At 46.0% G+C, this 20,889-nt stretch overlaps 1 protein-coding gene across 1 annotated transcript; it reads left to right on the plus strand.

Moving 5' to 3' along the window:
• The first annotated feature begins 5,968 nt into the window (after positions 1-5,968).
• NANS (N-acetylneuraminate synthase) lies at positions 5,969-18,151 on the plus strand. Its single transcript, XM_090039045.1, has 6 exons — positions 5,969-6,176; positions 7,601-7,816; positions 12,729-12,828; positions 13,123-13,277; positions 14,131-14,397; positions 15,572-18,151. The coding sequence occupies exons 1-6, from the start codon at positions 6,045-6,047 to the stop codon at positions 15,779-15,781; spliced, it is 1,080 nt and encodes a 359-aa protein (XP_089895171.1). The 5' UTR covers positions 5,969-6,044; the 3' UTR covers positions 15,782-18,151.
• Positions 18,152-20,889: the final 2,738 nt, after the last annotated feature.

The following is a 20,889-nucleotide window of genomic DNA, read 5'->3' on the forward strand; positions in this document are numbered from 1 at the left end:
AAAGTGCAATTTATAACCCAAGATGTATTTATAGTCAATGCCACTACACTTTAAAGAACAGCAACTTTATAAATAACAGAAACCAGTAGGTGTAATATAAATCTACTATCCAACAGACCATTGTATAAACTATCCCTTGCTGGTTTATTTAAGCTGTGATTCCATCACATTTATATTGACCTTACCCTTTGACTACTCCCATGCTTACTCAGGGATAGCTGTGTTTCAGGGTAATTTAACTGCTTCCAGCTGTTACCTATTCAATGGGGTATGGCAAACAAGTTGATCATCTCAATCTAGTTTATTGGGCAGGTGTCCACAACTGGAACTCCTTGATCTAGTTGTTAGCAGATAGATTAAGCAGATAAATTAAGGACTAAATAAGCTTATTTCTCACCCTTTGGGAGGCCAGGGCTGAAGAATCTTAGCAGGTAAGGAGGGTGGACTGGTGGTGTACCTGACCAGGTGAATGTCTGTGGGCACAACACATGCTTCTCTCAATAGATACAGCACTTTTCACCAGCACTAGTCACACACTTAAAACAGGGTATCAGTGCCATAGCAAGGGTGGAGCTAGCGGGGTTACCACCCCAAGCACTGAAGCGAAGGGGCACAAACAGGTACTGCCCAGCTGGGGCGAGGCACAGGAAAGAGCCACAAGCGGCTTATTTGTGGAGGCACAGGGATGAGAGAAGGGCAGCTTCGACCTCTGCATGCACTCCTGGCCAAGCATGGGGGGGGGGCTTGTACCCCCTCCCCCCCAATCTGTGTGTGGGGCAAGGGCAGGCTGCTGCTGTGAGTTTTCTCCCAGGTGCCAAACTTTCTTGCCATGGTACTGCCGGTTATTTCCTACAAGATAAAGGCATCCGTGTGGAATCAGCAGTCATGCAAAGTTCACAGGTGGATGATTCATCACCCCTAGAGACATGGATTCCATGAAACAACAAATTTATTGCAGACATAATTTTTCACTCCTAATTAAAAGATGTTATTTGGCACTGGATGATGAAAGACAAATTAATTTTTCTTGAGGTAATGTAGTAATCCAATTCAGAATGTTAAATTCCACCACACCTAACTAATGCAAATATACTTTCTTTCAGTTAACACAGCTGACCTGAATGGCCTGTTTTTGCTGACTTAGAAACCTACTCTACAAATATCACTATCAGTCTTTTTCCTCATTGATGCTAACTCCTATCACAATAACTTCATCTCTTATGTTTCTAGAGGGAAAGTCAGTTCAACCGAGCTTAAACTATTATCTCCCTACCTCTGGATATTCCTCACGGGAAAGGAATATCTAAACTTTTGCTTCCGAAACTAATCCATCAAACACTGAAAGAACCTTGTGGGACAAATAATCCAGCCTGCAATTACTGGACCCAAAATATACAAAGAGGTGAAGCACATATAGGGATACATGAAAATGAAAGGGGGCTCAGATTCACCAGTAGTGTGCTGCTCAACAATGCTTCCTAATTCATACAGCTGGATGTGTGTACCTTCACAAGGATCAAGGCAGTGGAGAATTAGATCTAGCAGAAAGACGTAGGCCAAGGCTATCATCCTGCAAAGGAAAAACTCCAGAAGGAGCTTTTTCCCTTTGGTGAGAAAATAAAGGAAACCAACATTTTTTTTTTTTTAAATCTTTACTGAAGAGTCAGTACCAAACCCATTGCACACTCAGAGCAAATCAAAAGACCAGCCTGAAGCATTGGATTCTGTTAAGATGATACAGCCTTAATTCTCTACTGAATAATTGATTCTATTTAATACATTTAAGAAACAGAGGGTGTGTCTACATGTTCATTAATACACCATTGCTTATGCTGCATTGAGTACCTGTAATAACAGGTACTAACTTATGCACCGTAATGGGCACTACTGCACATTAGGCAGATGAACAGCTTTTAAGTGATGTTAACGTGCATTAGATTAAGTCTATTGTGCATTAGCACATTAGCATAGTTTTTGCCAGCTGCGCTAATGCACAATAGACTTAATCTTTTGCACATCATAATAGACTTAGTCTTCTGCACATTAATCATTTCATGTAGATGCATCCAGTGTAATAGTCTCAGTTATAGGCAGAGGTTATATTAACTGGATATTACCAGATATTTGTAAGAAAGCTATTAGCAGCAAGTTATTTTTAAAATCATTTTTATATCACCAAAGATGGAGCATATTAAGTAGGCTCAATATTGCCTCTTTAAAAAATCGTATCTATAAGAAATTTAAACCTGAAAGATTGCTGCTTTTCACTTCCTCTATGTCACAGCTAGGGAGGCATATGTGAGAGTACACATGGTAATATGCATGTACAACTCATTAAAAATGTTTATGACAGCATATTTTTCTGGAATCTCCTGCCTTAGAACAGCCCTAATAAGTAATGTTGCCTTTTAAAAAAAGTCTGTCTATAAAAAAAACAACCTAAAGCTGAGAGAATAAGATTGCTGTTTCTCACTACATTCACAAATAACGAGATATACAAAAGTCCAAGAAACGTGCAATGTGAAAAATCTTATTCAATATTTCAGGGGTCAGAAGAAGGGTTTGAATGGAACATTTGGGCTCAAAAAACCAGCATTTTTTCAATGAAACTTTATTTCATCAGAAAAGTTCTAAGCAGTTAGAATTAGTTACCCTTGTAGCAGTATAGCGATAAGAGATTTCCTAAGTCCCCCCCACTGCAGATTGGATTTATGTCAGGAACTTGAACTTGACAAGACCCAAGTGTAAAAATACAGGCAGAGATCTTTACAAAATGTGTTTGGTATGGACATAGAATGGATGCATGTGACACAAAGCCATCGCTGGAATCACCAAAGAATCATAAAGAAGAGATGAGCCTCTGGGAAGGCTTAAAAACACGCGAGCACATAGGACAAAGAAGGAGTGGGGCAGGGGAGGGGAGAGGACAATCAGCAAAGCCCAGAGCATGGGCAACACCTGTAGTAGTACCCATACACAGGCTTAGCTATGCCTAGATCAGTGGTCACCAACTGATGATGATCAGTGGTCATCTGCTCAGCGCGGATGGTGGCGGAGCTGGGAGCAGGGATGCCTCCCTCCCTGTCATCCAATTCCCTGTGCTGGCACTGCAGCCGCCCGGCCTGAGTGCAGCCCCAGCCTGCCCCAGCCCACTCCGTGTGCAGATCCACGGGCAAGTGCATCCCTTATGCCCTCCTGGGCTGCGTGCCCCCCACTTTCCTGCACCTCCCAGATAAGCCACTCATGCCTCCACGCCCCACTCCACCCTGGCTGTGCAGGGCCTGCCCCTCCCTCACCACCATTGTAGGGTGGGGGCGATCAAGGCCCCAGCAGTGAGGGAGGGAGTGAGGCTAGGGCCAGGGCCTCAATCTGTGTCCCCACCTTGGCCCTTTCCCCTCGCCGCTCCCCTCCCCACAGACTTACCTGCTGGGGGCGGGGGGAGGAGAAGGGTATATCTTCAGTTCCTCTTGAATTCCAAAAGTGATCTTTGACCTAAAAAGGTTGGAGATCACTGGCGTAGATCATTCCTGACATGGGTAGCTGTCCAACCTCTTCTCAAACATCTCCAGTGATTTAGAGTCCGCAGCTTCCCTAGGCAGTCTATTACCTCTTCTTTATAGCAGCCTCTCAAGTATTTGAAGACTACTATCATGTCTCCTCTTAAGTACCTTTTCTGCAAGCTGAACATCCCTAGCTCATTCAGCCTCTCCTCATAGGACTTGCTTCCCGAGCCCTTGATCATCTTTGCTGTCTGCCTCCGGACTCTAACTTCTTCACGTCTTTTTTAAAATGTAGAGTCCAGAATTGCACAGAGTACTCCAAATGAGGCTTAGTGTAAAGGCACTATCACCTCCCAGGCCTTCCACCTAATCACTGGCGATGTGCACCCCCTGAGATCGGCCATGCACCCCCTGGAAGTGCCAGCTGTGAAACTGGAAGTGCCAGCAGAAGTGCACTTCCAGTTTTGCTGGTTTCGCCACTGGTGGTTCCATGCTCACTGATCAGCCCCTGAATGCCCTGTTGGCGATCTGGTGCCCCACCCGGGCTTGGAAGGCACCAGTTGCCCATGCACCTAATGCTTCTATTGATGCATCCCATAACCGCATTTGCTTTTGTCTGCATTGCACTGCAGACTCATATTGAGCCTGCGATCCACCAAGACTCCCAAGTCCTTTTTTCTAGTGCTGCCATCCAGTCAGGTGTCACTCATTTTATATCAGTGTTTTTGGTTATTCTCCTGAGGTGTAGGGGAGCACCATATTCTGTGCTTAGTAGTTTATTCTGCACAAGGGAAGGCAATTTACCTTGCAGTTCCCACGGACACATCACACTTCTTATGAACATACAAATCCTTGGCAAAAGGCTGGCATCTTGTTTGGAATCTAATACCCAGAAATAAATCGGTACGGACTGCTTGCGCTATAGGACAGGCCATTCAGCAGGCAAAATTTCTGATACTTATTCAATGTATTTTTTTTACTCTCAAGATTATATCAAGGTGATTTACTCCTTACTCTGAATGCCTGGAAAATATGTTATTTGTTTGATTGACCTTATGTGTACTGGACAAATAGAATAAAAATCTGAGTGGGCTTGTATGCTAAACAGAGCTTCAACCCATAACCCTCCAAAGCATAGGCGTCAACTTTTATTTTTGCGGGGGGGCGCTAAGATGATGCCCCCCTGCCCCACAGCAAGACTGGAGCAGAGCCAAGCGGAGCCTATAGTGGGGTCAGGGACAGCCAGTGCAGCTCCCAAAAGAAAGGCAGCAGGGTGGGGAGCCCTGAGCCTGCAGCAGACAGCCTGCATCCACTCCTGCCCCTGCTTTGTGCACAAGTCTCGGGGCACTTGCTTCCCCATGCCTCACTCCACAGGAGTGCACGCAGCAGCACTGAGCCCTCCCCTGCCTGTGGCTCTGTCCTCCTTGCCACCCCAGCCCTGGGCTCCATGCACCACCCTGGCTGCAGGCCCAGCCCCTGCCCCACTCCTTCCCTCATCGTGGGTGTCTCAACTTGTCCCCCGCCCACATACCCGTAGGCATCTGGGGGAGCTGCTCTGCACCGCTGCCTGGGGCTGCGGTGCTGGCCATGTGCGTGTACCACCCGCTACATCCCGCTCCCTGCAGGTCCTTACAGACTGAATGATGCTAGCCTGCAAGGGGAAACCAACCACATCCCATGCTTTTCCACAGTGAACAGGAAACCCGGATCCCTGCACAATACTGGGAATCCAGGACAAATGCTGTCCCAGTCTCGCAGCTTGGGACCAGGACTTGATGTCCATTTTGGGACCTTTCAGCCCAACTAGAGATGGGGCCTCTTCCCGAGGGCAGCGAGGGCCCTCAGGCTCCCGTGTACTTGGCGCCTATGCTCCAAAGCCAGAATAAGACGCACAATGACCTGCCCCCCTTTGCACGTTCAGCACGCTGCCTTCTCCAGCCGCTCAGAGAAACAGGTTTCTGGTGGCGAAGCCCCAGCCATTCACCTGCAGCCACAAAGCAGGCCGTGGCTTTGTGAAACCCGCTTTGCCAGGCCGTGATAAAACATGGGGTGCGCGTGGCTGCCCTCTCTGGGCTCCCATTTTCGATTATTATTGATCACGCTAATCAAACGCGTAGCAAGAATAAATCGTGACACGATGGTGAAGTGTGATGATGTGCCGGAAGCGCTGCCACGTATCATTTACCAGTGTTCTTATCCCCGGGGATGACAATAGTGGCTGGTGATGGCGGTAGCCAGTTTATTTATTTCTGCAAAATGAGCTGTAACAAGAAAATGTAATAACTGTTTAAAAAAATAAGTCTGGTCAGCGGAAGTCGAGGCTCCCGCGGAGGCGCCGAGGGGCCGCGCGATCAACCCAAGCGCCGCGGCCATACTTGGCTGGCTGCAGCCGCCCCGCCCCTGGCCCCGTGCGATTGGCTGGCCCAGCCGCCGTCGCTGCTCGGCGATTGGCGGGCCGGGCGGGTGACGTGGCGGTCGGCGGCGGGCGTCGCGCTGCGGTTGGGCCCGCCCGCTGCTCCTGCCCCGGGTTGTCCCGCCGCCGCCATGCCGCTGGAGTTGGAGCTGTGCCCGGGCCGCTGGGTGGGGGGCGCGTGGCCCTGCTTCATCATCGCCGAGATCGGGCAGAACCACCAGGGCGACCTCGGCATCGCCAAGCAGATGATCCGCATGGCCAAGGTGCGGCGGCTGCGCCCCCCCACCCCCTCCCCCGCCCGGTGCACGGGCGGCGGCGCCGCGTCACTGCGCAGGCGCGCGGGGCGCTGGAACCCGTCGTGTGCGTGGGAGGAGGAGGAGGAGGAGGGCGGCGCGGGCCCCCAGCCCTGGGCTCCGTCCGCTCCGCGCAGCGCCTCCTGGCCTGGTTTCCACCCCGCGGTCGTGTTTCCAGCTAGAGCTGAAACCCGCCCGAAAGAGGAGCTGTGCATCCAGGAGCAGGCAGGGGTGGCCTCTGCGCAGAAGGCAGCATGGCAGGGCGATGGGAAGGAGTGAGGGGCCTTAACACCTGTTCAGGGAAGGAGTCGAGCCATGAAGTCAAGGACTCCCTCGGTGCTGCCTGAATAGAAATGCTGCTGCCACTGGCAGGCGCTTGGTTTTAAGCTTTGGGTGGCCCAGGAATGCAAGCAGTGGGGTTCCCCTCCCCACCTCCCACCCAGTCAGCGCCCCCCCCACCTCTTGCCTGAGGGGGAGCTGCTCTCTTGCCACTTTCCTTCCCTCCGTGGGTGAGCAGTGCCTCCTGAGTCAGGGGGGCACTTGGCCCCCCCCAACTTGTCAGCCACCGGCAGGGGGTTCCCCCGCGGCCGATCACGCCAACCCAGCAGCACTTCTCTTGGTGCCCCCACTCCCTGGCTGGCACTCTCAGGGTGAGCACCAGCACTCCCCCCTGCCCATTGCCTAAGCAGGGAACACTGGTTGTCAGGGGGTGCATATGCTCCCCCTATACGTCGCCACTGCTTTCCCCCTGCTCCTCACCAGATGCAGAGTGCAGCGGTGCTGGCTTAGTCTACCTTTTTCTTTTTTGGCTCATCGGGGCTCAGCCCCTGTAGTGTTTTCTCAAAGCCTGGTGTTGGAGTTGATGGGCTCAAAAGCAGGTGAGAGACCTGGGCAGAACCTGCTTCTAGCTTGCAAAGTTGCACCATAGCGTGATAGCCTTGTATTACCGTGGACTTGAGAAAGGGACAGATCCATGTGCTCTGCACCAGTGACTTGTATTGTGGGGAAGGTCCTTTTAAGAATATGTGTTTTCCTAAACACGTCTTCCTAACCACTTTTAGGAACACATGTTTTTAGGCAGGCAGCTTCACTAACTTCGCCCGCTTGCTCTGCTGGGAATTGTTCCTAGCAGATCTGTTGGTTTTTATGTGAAAGCTAGCATTCAGCACTGAAATAACTCATTTGATCAGCTGACAACATATATGGACACCCTGAGTCTATTAATGACATTCATTCTGTCAAAAATAGAGAGATGCTCACAAAGTATGTGAAACACGTCTCGAAATGAGAACGTTACTGACACTTGTGAGTATTTGTAGTTAGCAGTCCATGGGAACTGTTGATTCAGTGGTAATCGTCTTATGTGGATACTAAATTGGAGATATGTCTTGCAGGAGTGTGGAGCTGATTGTGCTAAATTTCAGAAAAGTGAGTTGGAGCACAAATTTAACAAGAAAGCCTTGGAGAGGCCGTACACCTCCAAACACTCATGGGGTAAGACCTATGGAGAGCACAAGCGCCACCTGGAGTTCAGTCATGACCAATACAGGGAGTTGAAGAAATACGCAGAGGAGATTGGCATCTTCTTCACTGCCTCTGGCATGGATGAGGTACGTGAATTGTACAGAAAGTAGAAGGCTGTTTTTGCTTTCCTAGATCCTAATAGCTCTTGTCTATGCTGGGGGCTTCTACTGGCAGAGGAAGGGTGCCAGAGCACATGCACACCTGCTTAACTTCAGGCAGCTGTGTGTGATTCCGCTTCATTGGCTGTGCCAGCAAGCAGGAACGTGCACCATTGAAAAGCGCAGCTGCTCAAGAAACCATGGCAACTGACAGAAAGCATGGGGATGTCCATACATGCCTTCTGCTGGCAGCCTTCTGCCAGCAGTGAGGGAGGGGCAGGTTGCTGTGAGTAGAGGAGTTACTCTGCTGACAAAAGAGTGGTTTTTGCAGCCTCAGAGCAACTTTGAATGTGGAAGTACCAGAGTTTGCTGGCAGAATTTCTATACAATGGATGAGGGTCTGCTGTGTAATTTATACCAACAGCGCATCAGGGGGGTCTGGATGCTAAACTGAAAAATGCATGAAAACCAGAGTAAATACACAGGTTCATCTTGATTGTTCCCATTGTGTCCATCTGTTCACAGCTGAGTAGGCTTTAACTATACCTCTCTCAGGACTTTGGAAATTATGTCCTATATGCTGAAGTATCCAAGTACAAGAGAGCACACCGAAGACAGGGTGATGTCTTGAGCCTGGCTCTGACTGGTCATTTCTGACTTTTTAAGTCACTTCTGGTTCTCCTTGGCCCTCTGCCTCATTTTTCTTTATTCAAGGCCTTTCTTAACTTGAGCTTCTGTTGCTGCTTTGTATTTTTCTCTATTTGCTGCCTTATGCCATGTTTTTTTGTTTCCAAGCAACAGAACTACCAGCTCGCACACTTTCACCAAAGTGCCATCCTTCTGAAATTCATTTTCTGACTTTGTCACGTGAAGAAGTCTATAAGCACATTTTTTTCAGAAAGCCTATAATCTCAGCTCTTTCCGTTCAAGAGAAGTGCATGTGTGGGTCAAGAGGAGAATAGAACCAACTCTAATCTTTTGGCTGTTGTATGTCTCCAGCCTCAGGCACTGTGTTATCTTTGGAGTAAAAGCATCATTTGTTGAATGTGAGACCATGCTGACATCTGTTAACCAGAAAGCTCAACTAACAGCTATACTATATCATCCTCTGTGCATTTCAGCTGAATTGTCTCATGAGCTGAGCCAGGAGACTTGAATCAAAGACTGAAAAGTTCGATGATTGTTTTTAGTTTTTTCTTGGAAACAGACCAATAAAAACACAGTTGATATCCTTCATTTAGGGGAATTTTCCACATACTAGTTACCAGTTCTGAAGTAATTTTTTTCCATAAAAGGAATATGTTAAGGGAGTATTTTCCTATAAAAGGAATATTTTTTTCTGTCTAGCTTCTAATATAAACAGCTCCCGAATATGAATTTAAAAACTTAACAATTTTGCTACTGGTGACATTTTCTATTCTGATTTTATTTTAAAGATGAAGGGGGGGAAATCCAGATGAAATATTAAGCTGAGTGGTTCATTCTTTCACAGGGTTGATGACATATGGTAATTTCTCTTTTCTGTGGTCCCTTGTTTAAATCTGCCCTAGGTAGTTAATAGGTGAAAGTTGCTACTGTTTGATGGCATTTGAGTGAAACATGTTATTTCCGGTCCAGTTTCTAGCAGGAATATGTTTACATCATAAAAGCCATTGCCTCAACTAAATAAGATTGACATCATTTCAGGAGAGAGACAAAGGATTAAATATAATAGGAAATTAAACTTCACTTTTACTTTTCTACTTTTCCCCTAAAGAGGGGGGGGCATAAGGAGAAAACAGGAGATTAGACACATCAGTCTGACTTTGTTCCCTGGAAAGGTTCTGGAACCAACTAGTAAGCAATTGCTTTGCAAGTATCTAGATGACAATAAAGCAATTAAAAAAAAAAAAAGAAAAAAGAACAATCGAGCAGTCTCATAAAGAAGCTGAATATTGCTGTCTAGATATAAGCACCATTAGGTGCATCAAAACACGTTTTCCAAAGCCTGAATTGCTTTCAAAGATTGTTGCTTGTAGGTGTTATAGGGCTTTGGCCCCTCTTTGATCGGTGCCTTGCCCCCCAGTGATGTCAGGATGAGATGGAGCTTTGGTGCCAGCTAGATGGTTCGGGCGCAGCTTCTACTCACTTGCCACGTCTTTGATCTTTTATATGTTGGGGAGGCAGTTCTCTGTAGGTGGCCCAAAGGGGGTCTCGACCCTGGGTTTTCTTCATGGGGCTCCAACCTCCCCTTTACCCCACTCTTACCACATCCACGGACTAGGCAAATGCTACTCATCGCAGGTCTTCCCCTAGATGATCCACGCTGCCCGCCTTAAAATAGGTTGGGTCTTCCTGGCCATCAGTCTTTCCGTGTCCATCCCTTGTCTTCGGGACAGCTCTCAGGCAACTAAACCAGCCTTGTCTGGGGCTGTGACTGAGGAAAATTTAACCAAAAAAGTGTCCAGTATCTGCTGATGGGCTCCTGGGAGTCCATATCCCTGGACCCCTTTGGTCACTTTGGGGGACTCGTCCGTCCCTCATCTCCTAGCAGGCATGGGGACAGGCAGCCGCCCCATGCCCAGCCTCTGCCCATTCTCCCAGCGTGACCTCCCTGGGGCCCGGCTGACCTGTAGTCAAGCTATCCTGCTCCCACCAGCTGGCATCGTTTACTTCTCCCTCCCGGGGGTCTGTGATTCCCCCTGTGCTCTGCTAGCTGTGGCGCTGCCCAAAGGTGTCCGCAATCCTACGGGGCTGTCGCCTGTCACGGCACCTGAATTCCTGGTCAGAGCACTGCCGTTCCCCTGCAGCGTGCAGTGAGGCTGCTGCTCCCTGGTGGGGCTACCTTGCCCCCATCAGCTCCTGGGGCTCACACTCTTTGCCTTGCCTGTCTGGGTCCTCTGGCAAGCGCCCGGCCCCTCTGCCCAGTGTCCAGGGCTTGAGCCTTCTGGAGCCAGCGTTTCTCTCCCTGCTCCCCGGCACTGCCCCAGCTGTATCTCCAGCTGCTTTTTGAGCAGCCCGCACCTCTCTGGAGCCATGTCCCCAGGACTTGCTGATTTGCAGGCTCAGGCAGCTCTGGAACTGCTGAGCCTGCGTCTGCGTCTCTCCTCAGCTGCTGCTCATCTTCGCTCCTGCGGTGAGTATCAGAGTGCCTGGTCAGGCAGGGGTTTGGGACATGTTTGTGGGGGGGGCGCTTTTGGCTCCCCTCTCACAGAGTAGTTTGAAATTTTGAAATTGTTTTCAAAGCCTGGTTACCATATGTCAAATTGGGAAGGCCTTTTCTGTGTGCTGCAGTGGTCTTTTCTGGATCCAGTGGTCTGTCCTGTTTGATGTTTCATAGCTGGCTTTGATAGAATAGAAAGTGTGCTTATAAAATCTGAGAATGACACCAAGTTAGGAGAGTTTTCAAGTTCTGTGGAGGTCAAGATGGGAATTCAGAACAATCTCGACAAATTGGAAGAGTCTGAAAGCAACAGGATGAAATTCAGTGGACAGGTGTTAAGTGCTGCACTTAGGAAGGTGTCAAATGTGCAAAAAAATGGGGAATAACTGGGTAGACAGCAGAATAGCTGAAAAGTATCGGGGAGATTATAGTAGAGCACAAAGTAATTATGAGTCAATAATGTGTTGATATTGTAAAAAAGAAAAAAAAAAGAAGCAAATATTGTGGCAGTGTTGTGTGTCAGATGCCAGAGGATAATCAGTCTGCTCTACTGGGTACCGGTGAGACTTCAGTTGGAATATTGGATCCAGTTTGGGACACCACACTTTAAGAAGGATATAGACAAATGGTAGAGAGTCCAGAATAGAGTAACAAGAGTAAGTGGTTTAGAAAACGTGACTTTTGAAGAGAGACTGAAGGAATTGAGTTTTTTAATCTGGAAAAGGCAACTAAGAGGGACAAGGGGGACCTGTTAACATAAGTCTTCTAATACCTAAGGTTGTATGGGGATGGGGGGGTGATCAATTGTTTTCTGTGGGTACAAGGGAAAGGCAAAGAACAAGCAAGCTTAACTTGCCTCACAGAAGATGTAGGTTCTATATTATATCTATCTGCGAAGGTGATGAAATACCAGGCTACCTAGGAAAGTTGTGGAATCTTCATTGGAGTTTGTAGGAATAGTTTAGACAAATGCATCTTGAGGATTATCTAGGATACTTGTTTCTGACTCAGTTCAGAGGCTTGAACCAGATCAGGGCTGTCCAACCAGTGGGGCGTTGGCTAGGCTCCAGAACCTGGAGGTGAACACTGCCGCTACTGCCCCCATCTCTTGCCTATCACTGAATCCAAGATTTTTGGTTGCCTTCAGCAACAAAAAATAAGCCTCACTGTCCAGTCCAGACCACGGGGCTAGATGAGTCAGATGCCCCTGGACTAGAAGATCTGTCAAGGATTCTTCCAATCTTTTATTTCTGTGTTGTCCAATGGGAACACATTGGCAGCTCATTCTAGGGGAGTTGGTGCTCTTGTGTCATGGTCTAAGGCTAGTAACAAATCTGGTTTGATAGCACCTCAGTTGAGGATCTCAAAGCAGTTCATAGATAACGCACTTCAGTCTCTAGAACTGTTGATTTAGTATCTTCCTGATAACTAAATTCAGTTGCAATATGCTTAATCTTTCTTGATGGAACTTCTTAAGCAACACTGGACTTGGTTCAATATTTCACAATGTATTAGTCTGCAGAATGGCCCTTTTGGGTTTATTTGCTCTAAATGGAAAGTGATTCCAGGGCGATATTTTCATTGCATTGTCTGTATATAGTCCTGTGGTCTGTAACTGCAGTATTTTAATTGATAGCTTCTATTTTTTTTTAACAGACAAAAAAGGCTTGTTTATGCAGCATGGATGGTTCTGTTAGATCTTGAGAGGAAGAAGGCATTTAATTTCAGGGTTTAAACATCATGTGTTCTCTTTTGCAGATGGCGGTGGAGTTTCTACATGAACTGGATGTTCCATTTTTTAAAGTAGGATCGGGTGATACTAATAATTTCCTGTATTTAGAAAAGACAGCAAAAAAAGGTGAATGTTTTGAACTGTTTTATTAATCATTCCTGAGTCCCAGTAAAGTAACTCCTGATCATGTTCATTCCCCTTTAGTTTGGAACAAGTTTAAGCTGCTTTAGAACAAACCTCTCTTAAACTGAAATGAGTATTCATACACCTTTTCGCTTTGGTGTTATTGAACCGGCTTAAATTCTAAATGCAAGATAAACTGCTGCAGTTTTTTTACATAGATAAACCCTACCCTGAGTTATGAAGTCATAGGCTAAAAGGACACACCCTTATTGTTTGTTTATTTGTTTTAATGGCCAGGTCGCCCAATGGTAATTTCTAGTGGGATGCAGTCAATGAAAACAATGCACCAGGTTTATCAGACTGTGAAACCCATCAATCCAAACTTCTGTATTCTCCAGTGCACCAGTGCTTACCCTCTTCAGCCTGAAGATGTCAACCTCCGGGTTATATCGGTCAGTGAATAAACCATGTGTGGTATATAAGGAAAGTCAGTTCAAGGCTAATATGCTTGTATTTCCAAATTTTGGTCATGTTGGCACCTGCTTCACAGACAGCAGAACATGTCATGTCCCTCTAGTTCAGGGGTGGACAAAATACGTCCTGCGGGCCAGATCTGGCCCGCCAAGCACTTTCATCCAGTCTGCAGGACCCCCAACAAATTGTGCCCTGCCTAGCCCTTGCACCCAAGTGTACACGTAGCCCCCAAAATGTATCCTTTTGCTTCACTCCTGCCCTTGTGGGTGGAAGGGCCTGGCTAGCCAGCGTGCAGCTTCTGTGGAGGGCTGCTGCTCCCACAGTCCCCGGGACCTGCTTGCTTCCCCTGTCTCCTGCTGGCTCTGGGCAGCAGATGGGGAAGCAGCAGGATGGAGGCGGCAGTGCAGAGCTGGAAATAGTAAATGTGAGCCAGGATTAGCTGAATTTGGCATCAATGAAGTTGGTTTGCTGTGTGTATTACCACAGGTGCACCCTACAGGCTGGATTCCTGAGTGGGAACAGAGTACCGGTAGGTGTAGTCTGTGTTGCCTTTTGTTTCTAGGTGCTGAAGTATATTAGTGAACTTACAAGGAAACAAACAATAGAGATTTTAAAGTAGAATGGACTTGGCTCTTCCTTACTTGTGCTAGCAATTCAAATGAAGCCCTTAAACAAGATAAGCAATAATGCACTGCAGTTTGTTCAAGATGTTTTGCCAATTAAATTTAACCATCCACTTGTCTGTCTTCAGTTACAGATGTCATAGTTATGTTTGCTGTCTGTGCCTCTGAAATTGATACCTTTATAATCAGGTCTCTTTTGTTATTAAAGGAATACCAGTCAGCTTTTCCTGATATACCCATTGGCTATTCAGGACATGAGACTGGGATAGCCATTTCAGTGGCAGCAGTTGCTCTGGGTGCTAAAGTACTGGAGCGCCATGTGACTTTGGACAAAACCTGGAAAGGAAGTGATCACCAGGCATCCCTAGAGCCAAGTGAATTGGCAGAACTGGTGAGAGCAATCCGTACAGTAGAGAAGGCATTGGGATCTCCAATCAAACAGCTCCTGCCTTGTGAAATGGCTTGTAATGAAAAGGTAATTTTACTTCTGAATCTACATGTGGCTGAAGATGTTCTAGACTAGGGTTTCGAGAAGTAGCTTGCTAATAACAGCTTGTGACTGTAGCACCTTATCTATCAATAGTTCCTTGTTTTTTTTACCTGAAACTCCTTTGCTGATTACTGTTAGCAGCAACAACATTCAGATGTGGTGCTGTAGTCTCTTATCATAACTATATATAGTTTACTCTTCGTTTATGACAGTAAATGTGTATTTTTACTGTTTGGGTAACACTGCTGATAATGAAATATGATGCAACTGAGTTGGGTGCAGGACCCTTTGGTGGAGCTAATTATGAGCCACCAGAGTCCATGGTCACTTGAGGATCCCTTGTATACTAAGCTGAGTAGTCTTAGGAAAGATGAAAGGTTCTTTTCACTGGCTTGAGGAATTCCAGTCAGTAGCACTTCAGAGCAGGGGTAGGAAACCCCCAGCATGTGTACCAGAGCATGGCATGTGAAGGCATTTTGCATGGCATACATGCACCTCAGGCAGATGGCAGGGAGCCATGAGGGGCCCAATCCTTGCTGTGGCAGTGTAACTCTGGCCCCTTCTCCACTAACCACCTTGAGGCATGCGTGTACCCACAGCTGGCAACAAGCCGAGCTGGGGCTCTGCGGACCCTGGTGTAGCTGCTTGCAGCTTCTCCACTGCCTGCTGTGAACAGCCTGAGCTCCGTGGCAGGCATCCAGATCCAGAGCCTGAGCCAGCTGCGGCAGGCAGCCAGGATGCTGTAAGTGGCTGCACTAGGGTCCACAGAGCCCCAGCTCATTGATTGCAGTGGGTGCGTGCATGCCTTGAACTAGGCAGCAGGGAAGGGCCCCAGGCTGTGCTGTCACAAGGCACACAAACATCTTGAGGTTGTGTGTGTTTTTGGTACTCTGCCCAGAAATGTTGCTGACCCCTGCTTCAGAGTCTAAAAGGCTTTTCTGGGTGTCCCTGCAAAATCAGACCTATCTTGGCATGGAAATCTTCATGTTAAAGTATTTGCAAGAGAGGGAAGCCAGCAAGTGCCTGGTATTAAAAACAGGATAACTTGAGTTTTAATTTTCTTTGCATGTTTGTAATTATTTCCAAGCTAGACTGCACTTGGCTCAATAAACAACTCTTCTGTTTTGTGTGTGTGATGGGGCTGTTTTTGTTTTAATAGCTGGGGAAGTCTGTTGTGGCTAAAGTGACAATCCCTGAAGGCACTGTGCTGACTCTCGACATGCTTACCGTGAAGGTGGGAGAACCTAAAGGATGCCCCCCAGAAGACATTTTTGATCTAGTAGGGAAGAAAGTTAAAGTGCACATTGAAGAGGATGAAACAATCACTGAGGACGCAATAGAAAATCACGTCAAAAAAGTGAAATGCTGAATGGAAGCGTTTTCTTCTATATTGTTCTTAACACACTGTGCAGTACAATACTGCAACCCTGCTCTTAGGAGTAATAGCTTGGTAGATTAGAATGATGGGCTATGCATATAAGAATCCAAATAAAACAGATTTTTTAATTATATGTTGGCAAAAAGGCATTGGCAACAAACTTAAAATTATTGTTAATGGTTAAATTAATTCAATAGTTGTTTGTAGCACCATGGTCAAAAGGAATGTAATTTTTCACTTCACCAAAGATACTGTACTTCTAGAAGTGTCCTATATACTGCACAAGTGCAAAAGGTCTTAACTGAGTATTTGTGTTGAAAGATGAGCCTTGTGGTTTTGTGGATTTTGTTGAAGCAACAGTGCACACAGGTTCTTTCTGGGGTTATCTCACTCTAAGGTCTTGATATGTGTATATCAGTTCTAGTAAGCCTACCCTGCTTGGTACATCAAGAGGTATGGGTCTTGTAACAATTTTTTTATCCCTCAGTTTAGGCTGCACTGATTGTGTGAGGTAGTATGATGAATAACATTCCAGCTAATATGGCTCGAAGAAAATGAAATACATTACTGACGTGTACAACATTCTCTTACAGAGAATCACATGGATGGCTTTGACTAGCATAGATGACTGTGGATTTAGAAGCATCAGTGGGTACCTCTCCCTTAACAGTTGCTTCTCATTTCTTAGGTCTTTTTAGCCAACAGTCAGTTTGAAGGCTCTCCAGACATGAGACTAAGGTCTGCTCCTTTCTGTTTGTCCTAGGAGTGTTGAGCATTAAACTGTAGGAATTTGGCTGTACTGTATGCTCTGATCTCTTGTCTTTTTTCACTTATTTGCTTGTCATCTCCTTCATCCTTACAAAGTGGAGGCCAGAGACTTGTGCATAGACAAGTAGAAAGTAATATATAGGGGAAAGAAGAGTGGAAGTTGTCTGTATATATTGCCTTCCGTGTTAGCCATTTTTGGCCCAAATGTTTCTAGCTAAGGGTCTCCGGAAGCAACTCGGGGTTCAGAAGTAGACATATCAAGAGCCAGGATGTGTGGAGGAAGGGACTGCTATTTCCAATAGTGTAATGAAGGGGTCAGCAACACTTGAGCAGAGAGGAGGTGCTGTTTTAATGGAGCTTAGCTCCAAGTGGAGGTGCTTTCTAAACTGGCATATCCAGTTTAAGAGTTATAGGTGTATACCATTTGGGAAAACAGTGATTGTATCTTCACATGCCTCACCTGCAACGCTGGCTTCAGATTTGGTTACTTGCATGTTCAAAAGGAGAAAGAAATGAGAGAGGTTTCTGTATAAAGAGGAGAAACTTTTGTTTCATTTTTTACTCCAAAGCATATTAAAAGATTAGTGAAACAGTATTGTTTGGCAGGAGTGCCAGGCCACCCTTTCTCTGAACTGAAGTGTGACTCGGAGGCATCTAATCAAATTTGAAAGGTAATGTATTCAGAACTAAAGGAAGGAAACAAGGGTAGCCTTTTCTACTCCAATCAGTTACCAGATAGAATTCACCAGTCCACAAGAGGAGCCAAGAACACTGTCATTCAGACACGGGTTAGACACACAGCAGTATATTGTCAGCCTCACCTATGCAAGTATGCATATCAGAGGCATAGAGAGCTCCTGCAGTGACCTAAACCAAGTGTAGGGATAGGGGAGAAGGGTCTTACCTGCCCAAGCTTTCTGTTCACCAATGACAATTGCTGGTGCCATTTTAGTGCCTGAGGCCAATGCCCTACTCACCCCTGCTAGTTACACTGATGCAGGTCCTCAGGTACAAATGTTATGTTCCAGTCTGACAATTGATTTGCTTCCCTGTGGCTCCCTACCATCTTTTTGTGCCTTGGGTTGTTTTTTTGTTTTTCTTGGTTCTGAAAATTGCATCCTCCTGTTACAGTTCATGCTCATGATGAATGTATTTGTTGCTGGCAAGTTGCTGTTGTTTCCGTCCTGTATAAAGGATGTGGGATAAGAGAGACTAAGGAACAGCAACTTCAGGCTACAGGCCCTGCATCCCTCAATTACCTTGCATACCTTTTCATAAAGCTACAGCAGAAGTCTCTTACCAGGCACAGTTGTTGGCACTGCCTATGTCTTGTTTATGGTGGTAGGAACAGGATTATGGGCTATTTTACTGTTTCTCTTGAAATACGTGTTTTAACTTTCCACTATGTCAGGCAGACTGTGGAAGTAAAGAACTGTTTAATTTAATCTGTTTTCTGTCAGTGAATCATGTTTGTTCCATTTTGCAAGCTTTGATACAATAGGCTTGCCTTAAATTAAAAATAATACTAGAATGATTGTTGAAAGATGTTTTTATTGAAAATTTTACAAAATAAATCAAATTTGACAAACAAAAGCTTCTATCTTTCTGTTAAAATAAGGGGCTTAAGCACTTGTCAGCATTAGCACATTCTTGGTATCCTACACGGAACAGTGGATTGGTGAGAGCTCTGGTGTAAACCTGGTTGTGAAACCACTGTTTTCTAGGCCTGGTCTGAGCCGGTTAGAAAACATTTGTTGAACCATAGTAGATTGATCTATATTAGCTAAAGGCCTCCTTTGAACACAGCCTGAGAAATCCTTGTGATTTTAATATAAATTTGAAGGAAGAAACTACCACCCATATGCACGCACGAGTTCTAGAATGTAGGAGGTTGTACATGTGAACAGCAGCCAAACCTCTTTTCTCACTCACTTATTTCAGATTATAATTGAAGTGCTTCAGCACAAGGCTTTGGAAATACGTGCTTTATGCTATACATTAAAATAAGTTCCACTGACAGAAGCTGCTCCACCAGACCCACCAGGCCCTCGCCTCAGCTTTATTCACACTTAGCAAATAGCCAGCAGTGATTGATGCCTGGAATCACACCAGAGCCAGGAACTCTTCTTGTTTGAAGCTACATTTAAAGTAAGAGACCCCCTTAGGCACTGAAGCACTGTCTCAAGTACAGTGTACTAGCAGATTTACTTTAGGTATGTTCTGGTGTGCTTTCACAACCAGCAGAAACCACAACAGATTCAGTATTTATTTAATATGGCCAGCAGAAAACAGGGAAAAGACAGCAACAAAACGAACTATATATATAAAAAATACACTACTGCAGATGTGGCTAACTGATATTGCTAGCTAATTCAGATGTCAGTTATGCTTTCCGTCAGAGGCTTTCCTTAAGGCAGATTTTTAGCTTCTCTGTACAAGAGGCCCTTTCTTTACTTACCTTACGGAGTATGGTTCTCAATTCAAGATCTTTCTGGAGCAGTGCAGAGAAAGTAAACTTGCTAGCGTGGATGGGACAAACTCCTCTCCATTAAAGAAAATGGTTATGGAACACTTTGTGGAGCTGAACCAGAAAGGGGTTTGCACTAGGTAAACTTGGTATCAGTACAGGGGAGCCCACTGTAAAACCTGTGCCAGTGCAAACCTATGAGATACACTGCATTAGCAAACCTGCACCCCTGTTCTCCATCCAAAGACAGTGAGAGTATTTGCCTGCTGTGGAAGCTACTGCTTTGCTACATAAAATATACTCTTGCTATTGTAATGATTACCTATTTATTTCTGATATTTGAAAACCATGTCTGTAAACTAGTTTAATTCCTAAATAAACATAAGATGTCTAAAAATTTCTCTTTGCAGTCTCTACTGCCACCTAGGGGTAAAACATTTGTGAAAAAAAGACTCAGCTCATTTAAGTGTTATCTGCCAGGTTACTTTTCAATCTACTAAAGCACCAGTATTATATGAACTTTATGACAAAGGTCCAGAATCAGGGAGACAAAAAAAAATTCTCTCTGCAAGTAATAAACATACTTTGCAGTTACTTCCTTTCGTGCTAGTAACGTTGCAACCTCTCCAGAATTCTCCCTGATTGGTGTGACAGGGTGGAAGTGTTGTTGTAGCCATGCTGGGCTAGGAAATAAGAAGAAACAAAGGATTTTGGGTGACATCTTTTAGTGGACCAACTGTATAGTTGGGAGAGATGTCAGACAAGCTTTCAGGAACAAAGTGTCCTTCTCTTCCAATGATATATTTAATCCAATAAAAAGAAATCACCCCAAAAAACCCCTGCTTCTTGCTGGCGCGAGTAATATTCAACAATTTAAGTGGAAGGCCACCAAGTTTTTTAGGATATGGAACACAGAAGCGTACAATCATGGAAAAGTAAGGCTAAAAGGGCCCTCAGTAGTCCACCTAGTCCACCCTCTGTTTAAAGCAAGATCATCCCAGTCTAAACATCCTATACAAGTAAACATCTCTAGCCCATCAGTCGACAACATCTTCAGCCAGCTGGCCAACATTAGGGCCCCTGCGAGAAGTTACACTTAGACCTCGTTAATCAGTTAATCATATCTGAAATAGAATCCCGGCCACACGCTGATGCCATTAATGGCACAATAAAACAAGGAATAAGCCACAAAGTTACTGCACAAAATATTTAGCTAGTGGTGTGAGCCAACACTGAAGGGTTCTGGTGTGTTCCCAGCTGGTGCTCCCTGGAAGCTGACCAGTGCTTCCAGCAGTGGGCACACTGAGCACCCGGCTTGCTACTTGCCAGTGCAGAGGAAGCCCAGGATTATGATCCCTGGCTCCCCCTGCATTGCCAATGGGGCACAATTGGGATTTGATTGCTGATCCCACAATCATGCCTCCTGCCGTGGACATGTGGCACGGCAGGAGATGTGATTGTTGGGATCGCAGATCAGATCCCATCATGCCTTTAATGGGATGTCTGTCAGAGATCCACAATCCAGCTGCTGCTGCCACTTCTCCTCACTGCACAGCCACAGCACTAGCAAAAGCCCCAGGCTGCAGCAGCAGCAAAGCACCCAGCTGTGCTGTACAGTCACACTGCAAGGGCAAAGCTCCCTGTAACCAAGCACTGCCAAAGCATCCCAGTTTTGAGCCAGATCCAATGGCTCTGTAGGCTGAATCTGGCCTGTGGGCCATAGACTCCCAACTCCTAATCTAGACTACTCCAAGTGAAACTGCACGAACAACCCACTCATGCAACTACCAGCACGATACCCGAAAACAACATGAACATCTGCACAGGTAACGTAGGAAGAAGAGGGCATTGTCAATGTCTTAAC

This window comes from Crocodylus siamensis, chromosome 3 (genome assembly GCF_052110815.1).
Source record: "Crocodylus siamensis isolate JL-2025a chromosome 3, ASM5211081v1, whole genome shotgun sequence".
Taxonomy (NCBI): Eukaryota; Metazoa; Chordata; order Crocodylia; family Crocodylidae; genus Crocodylus; species Crocodylus siamensis.